The sequence below is a fragment of the Gossypium hirsutum genome, chromosome D13 (genome assembly GCF_007990345.1).
Source record: "Gossypium hirsutum isolate 1008001.06 chromosome D13, Gossypium_hirsutum_v2.1, whole genome shotgun sequence".
Classification (NCBI taxonomy): Eukaryota; Viridiplantae; Streptophyta; class Magnoliopsida; order Malvales; family Malvaceae; genus Gossypium; species Gossypium hirsutum.
In genome coordinates this window covers 2,741,211-2,750,502 of record NC_053449.1, presented here as the reverse complement: position 1 = coordinate 2,750,502, position 9,292 = coordinate 2,741,211, and the positions used below count along the sequence as shown (strand labels likewise).

Below are 9,292 nucleotides of genomic sequence, written 5' to 3'. Positions count from 1 at the left end.
AAAGAAATTTATTATAGAAATTGGATCAAATTAGTCCCTTTACTATAAAATGGATTAGTTTAATTGTGTATTATTAAAAAAATTAAATAGGACCAAATTGGAATAGAGGTAACATTTACTGTTTAAAAATGACATGAAAAGTATTTCTTTCATTTATAGTTCAACTCCAAAGAAATAGTTTAACTCAATTATGCTCACATTCCTGTTTTGGTCACCCAACGTTTAAAATTTTCAATTTAAGCACTAATCCGTTCCTATTTTGGCACCCCTCGTTAAATTGAAAACGAAAAAACATTTTTCTAACTTGTATAATACACATTTAGTCTTCAATGCTTACATATTCCATCAATTTGATCTTAATTCTAAATAATTCAATAAATTCAACCCTTCACGTTTACAAATTCTATCAATTTGATCTTAATTCTATGTACCTTGAAGGAAATAAATTTATAAATGTGAAGGATTAAATTTATTAAATTATTTAAAATTAGGATCAAATTGATAGAATATGTAAGTATTGAGGACTAAATATGTTATTTATCATTTAGAAAATTTAACGATCACCGAAAACAAGAACAAATTCATATGTTAGTGCCTAAATTGAAATTTTTTAAATTTGGGTGACCAAAACAGGAAAGCGAGAAATATCTTAATAATCATGATAGATTTTAATTTCATAATTAATAAAGTGTATTAATATTATTACTACATTTAAAAAATTAAGCTTTTAAATAAATTATTATTTAATAAATTTTTAATTTTATATTAATTAATTAAAATTTATTTAAAAATTTAGAAACCCCAGCTAGCGTACGGGGCACCTAATGCTAGTAATTTATTAAAATTTTCATACACGATTATATATTATTTATGTATATAGGAAGGGAATTAAAGAAAATGAATAACGTATTAAAATAAAAATTGAAACACGGTTGGAGATGCGGGGTATCGATCCCCGTACCTCTCGCATGCTAAGCGAGCGCTCTACCATCTGAGCTACATCCCCCTTGCTAATATAAGGAAATAAAGGATTTTTAGATCATTATATCAAGTTAAGACGACATGTCGTATAACAACTTCACTCGACGCATTCTTTTATAATATCGCTTTAAATTCTTTTTTCGAGTATCAATTTTTGTAACTAGCTTCAATGTCTCATCTGTGTTTCATAATAATTTACATTACATCACATATAGAATAACAACTATCAAGTTTCAAGTTTTGATATCCCTTGGAACTTTGAGATTATTCCCTCTCCCTCTCCTTTTCGGCAATGGATACCTTTGTATTTCCCATACCTAGAAACTTATAAACATGTTAACAAGAGAACAGGAAATCATGGTTCTTTAATGAATTGATTTACTATACTGTTTCATTATTTATGGCTTCAAAAGTAGTTGAGAGAGCTTAAATTGAAGCAACAAACAAATCAAGGCATGAAGCATATACCATGTGAAATGGCAGTCCATTCACAAACACATAGAGATACAAACCACCAGTTTTCCAACTCTTCGTACTTTTTAACATTCATCAAAAGGGCCCTTCGAACAATCTTTCAACTAGGAATTTTCTCCCCACAATCCTAGTACAATAATTCTCGGATTAAAAACAATGCATTAAGAGCATGTTAAAATCTCAGTAAGATTCGAAGGGTAAGCAAAAAAAAATTCAAATCACTAAATAAAGTACAACATGCTGAATGATAGAATTCATGTGTGTTAAACAGGAACAGCAGGCCTGAGGGAGATGAGTGCTTTCTTAATTCTCTCAAAAGAAGCTTGTAAGGTAGTGAGGGATGCTGCATATGATATCCGAATGCAGCTATCGTCCCCGAATGCATCTCCAGGGACTAGTGCAACCTGTCAATCATTACAACCACTCTTTGATGTTTGATCATCTTTAATATTAAAAACAATATTCAGCCACTCCCTATAATATTGACAAAACCAGGCCTAGCAATTTTTAATTAATTTAAAAAGAAGTGCCCTGAAACAGTATTCAATGAAGCATACCTGACCCTTGTCCAGGAGGTATCGACAGAGTGATTCTGAATTTTCAATTTTACCAAAACCTTCAACTTCTATTCCGTAGTAAGAACTGAAATCAATGAATAGATAGAAAGCTCCCTGCAAACCAGAAGTAGTGCAAGTAAGAAGCATGTTAGTTGAACTTGAAGAGCTAAAACATTGAAGCATTGAAGAAAACGGGAAGCACATAAACGACTTGTTTTGGGGGGGTTAATAAGTAGGGTTTGCCCAATAAGAGATTTTGCGTCAATTTGCTTACCTGAGGTTCAGATATCTTAACACCTTCCAATTCTCCAAAGCTTTTAACCAAGAAATCTCGACGTTCCCTGAAGGCTTTCACCATGGTGGAAACTACTTCCCCACCAGCATAACCCAAGCCTAATGCAGCAACTCCTGCTTTTTGTGCTATACTACTAGCTCCTGAAGTCGACTGAAAAACATAAACCAAATTATGGTTTTGTTTTCAACATATCGATTAAAGTACTGAAATTACACTAACTAATACAATAATGCTTTGATATGCATAACATACATAAGTACACTAATAGATATATCAACCTATTGGCACTAATTGACATATTGGTTTTCCATTGCCTTATACTGCATGAGATCAGTAATCTGAACTGTTCTTAATATATCAATTTCAATTGGTTGGACATATACAGATGTTTAGATGTGCCTATCTAGCACAGTCAACTCAAGCTTACTCAGCATCATCATTCTTCCCTTAACACTTGCAAACCAGGATAAGCAAAACGTGGTCATTATGTTAGTTAATAAGTTCTGATTTTCTCCAAAGACAGGCAACTTTAGCCTTTCAAGCACAGTCCAATAATCTTATTCCCAAGACATGTCGAACCCAACCTCACATTCTAATTTGGCTCAAATGTTATCTTCATTCGTTGTCTTAGGGCTCAAAATTTTATGTCAAAACATGAAAATACTTTGCTAACATTTGGTCAACAGATGGTTCAGTATTTTATTGACTTCAACGATCACAATAACATGCAAGCTCATCTGATGGCAGCATCAACCCTCAAGCAAAATACAATGCCTCTAACTTGTCAAGTATGAGTAAACATAAGCCCCAATAAAATAACATTAATGCAAGCACATTCAGATAATTGACCAGTATAAGTCAGAGATAAGTAGTGGCTGCATCTGCAGTCCCCAATATACCACACAGCCAATCCAAGAAAAAGTGCCAAAATTCTGGTCATTTTCTATATCAGACATTCAGACTGGAAACAAAATCCACTTGATCTCCAATAAAGTTCTTCCCAGTGTTTATTACAGGCAAAGGCAATTGCATTACTGCACTAATGCATGAAGGATGTAGTTTGCTCTGTCAAAAATAAAAATGATGAGTATGATGCAACCTACCTGACTCTGGATTTTATTACATGCTGCAATAAAGTTCTTAGGTCCAGCAATATATCCAAGTCGCCATCCAGTCATTGCAAAAGCCTACATATTTCATCTTCAAAATGTCAATCCTCAAAATGACCACTAAAGGAACTACACCAAAGCTAAGCATGGAAAATTCATCAATTAAGTAAAAGGAATACTTAACCAACATTTAAATGTAATTGAGTTACCTTGGAAAAGCCATTGACTGTTAAAGTCCGCTCCCACATGCCTGGCAATGATGCAAAGCTTGTGTGAGCTGCGGGAGCATAAATTATATGTTCGTATATTTCATCAGATAGCACCTGAATAAGCCAATTACAAAAATGCTCAGTGATTGAGTATCCACATAGCAGGTCTGAGATTTCAGGCTATTTAATAGTACCAGAAGCCTGGGATGCTTTGCTACAATTTCTGCAATTTTTTCAAGCAGTTTCTTAGGGTAAACAGATCCAGTTGGATTTGATGGGGAGCATAGAATCAACAATCTTGATTTTTCAGTGATATTAGACTCAAGGAGCTCTGGGTCCAATAGAAAATTGTCAGAAATGAGTGTTGGAAGAATAACAGGTGTTGCATCGGCCAGCCTCGCCATTTCCGGGTAACTCACCCAATATGGAGCAGGAATTATAACCTGAAATAAATTAAGTGCTCATAATCAAGTCACCTCTTATTACTCTACTTGTTAGAAGCATAATTCTGAGTGCCTAATTAAGGTTACTAGCAGACATACATTGGAAGAAATATCTAACACCATGAACAGGAAATAACCATTCTAGCATGCAGACAAATATTATAATATTTACAAATTTTATATCATTTTCTTATGTATAGAGGTTATTTTAGTTCATTTGGCTTTCTATCCCCACTTTCTTGACAAAGCTAACTAATATTTGATCTATTTTATGCTGAGCATTTCAAATCCATATGGTATTTCTGATTGGCTAAATTTGTAACCCAGCAACTTTAAGTTAAATATGTACGTTGTGACTGAAACATTGATAGCATAATCAATTAAGAAATTTGGTCTATGACTAATTAATGATCAGATCATCAAAAACAACCATACATTCTTGTGAAAGAAAACTGTAAATTTAACAATGGATGAGTTTCGAAACATGAACTTCATGGGGTATTTGAATTTGATTATTCTGAAAATTACAGATAGATGCATTCAATATATGAAAAAGTAAATAAGTTATACAGTAGAAGACACCTTTGATATTCTTAGATGAGAGTAGGGTTTTCAAACTCACCTCTCAGAAACAATGGTTTTTGAATGTAACATTTTCTTACATATTGTAATTATTAGCGCAATTATCCTAACAAATGAAATTTAAATGCTTTATTCCTATTCATGTTCCAAAACACAACTAATATCAACTGTCTTACTCAACAAATACCCAACAGTAGGACAAAAAAGATCAGGCATAGTATTTGTGTCCACGTTTTATTCTTGTTGATGGAACAATGAATCATTGGAAAGGATTATAGATACCAAGAATATTCACTCAATTCAAAGGTGACTATGTCATCACTAGAAAGTCCCCAGTTCTATGAACTTTTGTGATTTGAATATAGAAAGAAAGAAAGAAAGCAAGATAAGTAAACATGGTTCAGCATTGGGTTAAAAGAGAAATAAATCTACAATAGTAATTTCACAACTAGGTCAAAAGAGGTTGGGGAGGATTTCTTAAAGCATATTTCCAGTACATTCTATGGTAAAGATTGCCAAATAGAAAAACTTTACCTCATCCCCAGGAGAACAAACTGCAAGAACTGCTTGAAGGATACTCTGTTTAGCACCATTACTGACCACAATTTGATCAGGTGTATAAGAGATACCATTCTCCTCTTCAACAAATTAAAAGAACATACATGAAAAGAACAAGAAAAAAACATGAGAAACCATGCCTCATCCTAATCCAAAGGTAAACACGCATCAAGTTTACAGTTCTAAATCAAAAAAGCACTTGCATAACATATACACTTACCTTTTAGCTTATGACAGATTGCCGTACGAAGTTCCAAAGTACCTGCGTTAGGACTGTACCTTGTGTAACCTTCACGAATAGCATTTATCCCAGCCTTACTTTCCAGAAACAACAGAAGTACAATAAATTAAAATACTAATTACTGGAAGAAGAGACTCTAAACTAAAAGAGGTCAAAACTTAAAAAGAGAAAATAACAAGAAAGACCCAAAATGCACAAGAAAAAGAAAAGCACCTCAGCTATAATGGCTGGTGTATCAAAATCAGGCTCTCCAGCAGCCAATCGAATAACAGGGACACCAGCTTGTGCAAGAGCAGTTGCATGATCAGTTATAGCCACTGTCTTTGAAGGCTTCACAGAGTTAACTCTGGGGCTCAAAGAGATGTCAACTTTCACTTGGTCAGAGCTGCTACTCTCTGCCTTCGACATTGCACTTATTCTATATAACTGTTGACTTGAAGTCTCAACAGATCTGCCAAGAAGCACATACAACTAGACAATGAAACTCTCTAATATAACTGGTGCTCCTTCTCCCTTTGGGAGATAATACTTTTCTGTAATTTTCACACAAATTAACAAATGCTTGCACAACATGTTTAACTTTTTTTTAATCTTTAAATTGATAGATAGAATTGGTTGCAATAGTGTCACTAACGGAAGTTTCTTAATTTAAAATAGTTGTACAACTTCAATGAATCAGCTTAAGGAATGAGGCAAACTAAAAGTAAGGACACTTCTCTTTAGACTCGTAAAAGCACACTACTATACAAAATTACGCCCACAGCAATTTGTCCTTACTTATTGCCAAGATACCCTTTTAACTGCTGAAAAGATCTTCAGTCTACACAATCATCTTGTACAGAATAAATATTATATTAATTACCAGCTGCAACTCAAAACAATTGACCGATATTTGAACATATTGACGCAAAGGATTTTGACATAGCAACTGCATGTACTAAAAATCTCGAAACAAATCTAAGTAGAAATAGACATGAGATCTTCATAAATTCAAAACTAAGGCTATCTATTTCACAAAGACTTAATCTTTGTGGAAAAAGAGTAAAAATTGGAATGACAAATTCTAGTATGAGAGCTAACAAATTTAAATGACACAACTGATGACCCAGAAACAAATGTATGGTATTGCTCCAATGAACTGAATACACAGAAGATACGATTTGTTAAATGCAACCACAACCCAAAATTTTTCCACTAAGAATCAAATAAGAAACGAGGAGCAGGAAAGAACTTACTTGAAGGAGAGATTTGAAAAAGAAGGCAAAGAAACGGAAATAGAGACCTTGGAGGCGGAATTTGATCCCAAAAATGGGGAAGCGAAGCCAACACGGGAAATGTTTGTTGAATTATGAAGAGAAATTGCCATTTGAATGAAGATTCAAGAGAAGATTCTGGTCAAGAGATGGAAGCTGTTGTTTCTCATCCAAATAAACAAAAGCGAACCCAAAGCTTAATATAAACAACAAAAAAGAAGATGCAAAGGGGTTGTTGGGGAAAATGAAGATGGAGAGAGGTTGGTGGAGAGGGGGGTTGGTAGTGGGACTAGGAAGAAAAGGAAAATGGAGGAGTTGACTAGAGATTTTATCACCAGGACAAATACAATCAAACTTTGCAATTTTTTTAATTATTTTAAAAAATAATAATAAATTAAAATACACTTGAATAATTATTTTAATTTAAAAATATTTTCGTAAATTTAAACCGTGAAACCAACTCAATAAATATTATTTTATTATATCAAAAATATAATCATATGAACGAGTCACTTGTTTCAATTTTATTACTTGACTGAGTTGAAAGAACAGTATGATATAAGTTTTTGGGTCATTGAGCTAAAAGTTGAGTTCATAAATACCATATCTTGAATATACGGGATAACATAGATAAAAACAGTGGATATGTGAAAATAAAATACAAAATGTCGGGATACCAGAATTCAGGATATGGCGTACTTGGATTTCTGATCGTCGATTTGCAATGCAAAGCAATGAGTTTTTTGCAGGAAGTAGAGGACCGGAGGTAAGATATTGAGAGAAGGGAAAGAAGCAAATGTTGGCAGAGGAGTGAGATTGGCTCTTTGTGGGAAAGTGGTGGTTTGTTTTACTATTCCACCGCCACTCAGGTAGAGTGTAGAGTGGAATATTGATTTTACATCTTTACCCCTACTTTCATGCTCAATCGAAAATTTTTATTGAATCAAACTGCTCTTGGTCTCTCTCTATTTAAATGCATATAGTCAAATGCTTGAAGAATTTTGTAATTTAGACATATTCAGAACTTCCGGTCGAAACACTTTTTCGTGTTTCGATCATTTCCCGAGCTTCAAAGAGAAAGGAAAATTTGAAAATCTATTCAAAAATATCAATGTCGAAATGCATTACAAAAAAAAATTCAAAAGTAAAGAGAAAGTTACAAGTTTTACATTGATGGATAATTTTGATGCATTTTCGCATTTGAGTCATATCTCCTAACATATTTGGAGTTTGGAGTTAAAATTTCTACAATGAATGTACAAGATGCAAATGTTCAATCAACTCTCTTGGATTATTTCCATTAGAAGTCATTCACTTGGACAAAAGAAATCAACAAATAACATGTGAAAAATTACTCCAAAAGATAACAAAAAAGCGGCCTAGCAATTTATTACTACCAAGTCTTTTACATTGTCATTTTCCTCCTCACAAACATTTTCTTATTAATGTTTGTTTGTTTATGTATCCTTGTAAAATCTTAAGTTTCTTATATCTAATATGTATTTTTCGTATAAGTTTGAGTTGTTTAATTTTGTTACATTATTCTAAATTTTTAATGCTGAGGTGAAAGGGTGAAACTCTTGACATATATTAAGGCAAATCACGTACTCATTATTTGAGTTAAAATTAATTATTAATCACTTGTCAAGACTTGTAAAGTAAGATTTTTCTTTTGTTATAGACAATAAATGCTTAGATAAATTAATCTTGATTTGTTGTAAAAATATAAAAAAAATTGGCATAATAAATATTTGAATTTTTTTATAAGTTTTGAAGTTATCAAATGATCATAATACAATATGTTATATTTTTGAATTGAACGTTGAATTTTCGTATTGCACCATCCTTTACTTATGGATTTATTTGTTAAACTGTTGCACTTATTGGACAATCATATTGGACCTATTGAACATAAATTGCTAACTTTTCCAATTGGAACCTCCATTTTGTGTGGATTCTAATTGTGTAATAACATTGAGTACCAAAATTTAATCTCAATATGACACCAAGAGTGAATCATCCAATCTCAATATATTTTCTCCCAAGTATTTGTTTATTTTATTTTTAGTTAATTTATTCCGTTGATTTTTATTTTATTTATAGTTTTTTTTTGCTTCTACTTTCATTTCCGACATCATTTCAAAGTTAAGATTTAAATATATGTTCTAGTATGATACTTGTAATATTGTAAGTTTTAATCAATTCTCTTATGGATCAAATTTGGATTCTCGAGATTTTATTACTTGAATATAACGTACACTTGGGTTATAGACAAATGTCTGTCAAATATGGGGTAGTATACTGAAAGACAAAAGAAAAAAGGATTTTTGGGATTTTGGTAAACCTTTTCTCTCTTTGTTCTTTGTGTATCAATAAGAAGAAGAAACAAAGTTGGGGGTTGTTCTAGTATTGAGAATCAAAATGGGAGCAACAGCCACATTGCCAATGTGATTCTGAATACTTATAAACAAAAAAAAAAGAAAAGGGAAAACATTATGAACTGTTTAGCTCTTTTCCTCTAGTCTACATGACACTCTTTCAGGTCCATGTGTTAACATGTGTCGGAATTTAACACCATTAGATCGGAGTA

General features: G+C 32.6%; 1 protein-coding gene and 1 non-coding gene across 3 annotated transcripts; both read right to left on the bottom strand.

The window, feature by feature from the left end:
• Positions 1 to 933: 933 nt before the first annotated feature.
• On the bottom strand, positions 934 to 1,006 carry TRNAA-AGC (transfer RNA alanine (anticodon AGC)). The gene has a single exon. It is a non-coding gene; the product is annotated as a tRNA-Ala (tRNA).
• A 440-nt stretch (positions 1,007 to 1,446) lies between these two features.
• LOC107920431 (bifunctional aspartate aminotransferase and glutamate/aspartate-prephenate aminotransferase) lies at positions 1,447 to 7,554 on the bottom strand. Of its 2 annotated transcripts, none has more exons than XM_016850155.2 (10): positions 6,685 to 7,554; positions 5,663 to 5,900; positions 5,429 to 5,522; positions 5,185 to 5,288; positions 3,820 to 4,068; positions 3,626 to 3,739; positions 3,411 to 3,494; positions 2,287 to 2,457; positions 2,013 to 2,126; positions 1,447 to 1,859 (listed from the first exon to the last, which is right to left on the bottom strand). In XM_016850155.2, the coding sequence occupies exons 1-10, from the start codon at positions 6,813 to 6,815 to the stop codon at positions 1,719 to 1,721; spliced, it is 1,440 nt and encodes a 479-aa protein (XP_016705644.2). In that variant the 5' UTR covers positions 6,816 to 7,554; the 3' UTR covers positions 1,447 to 1,718. The 2 variants fall into 2 exon arrangements, with proteins under 2 accessions (XP_016705644.2, XP_040965885.1); XM_041109951.1 differs by having other exon boundaries at positions 7,380 to 7,520.
• Positions 7,555 to 9,292: the final 1,738 nt, after the last annotated feature.

Coding starts and splice junctions, on each gene's coding strand:
- LOC107920431 (XM_016850155.2), bottom strand. CDS start 6,815: ATGGCAATTTCTCTTCATAATTCAACAAACATTTCCCGTGTTGGCTTC. Junction 3,740..3,819: donor CAAAGCATCCCAGGCTTCTG/GTACTATTAAAT, acceptor TGGCTTATTCAG/GTGCTATCTGATGAAATATA. Junction 2,458..3,410: donor GTAATAAAATCCAGAGTCAG/GTAGGTTGCATC, acceptor TATGTTTTTCAG/TCGACTTCAGGAGCTAGTAG.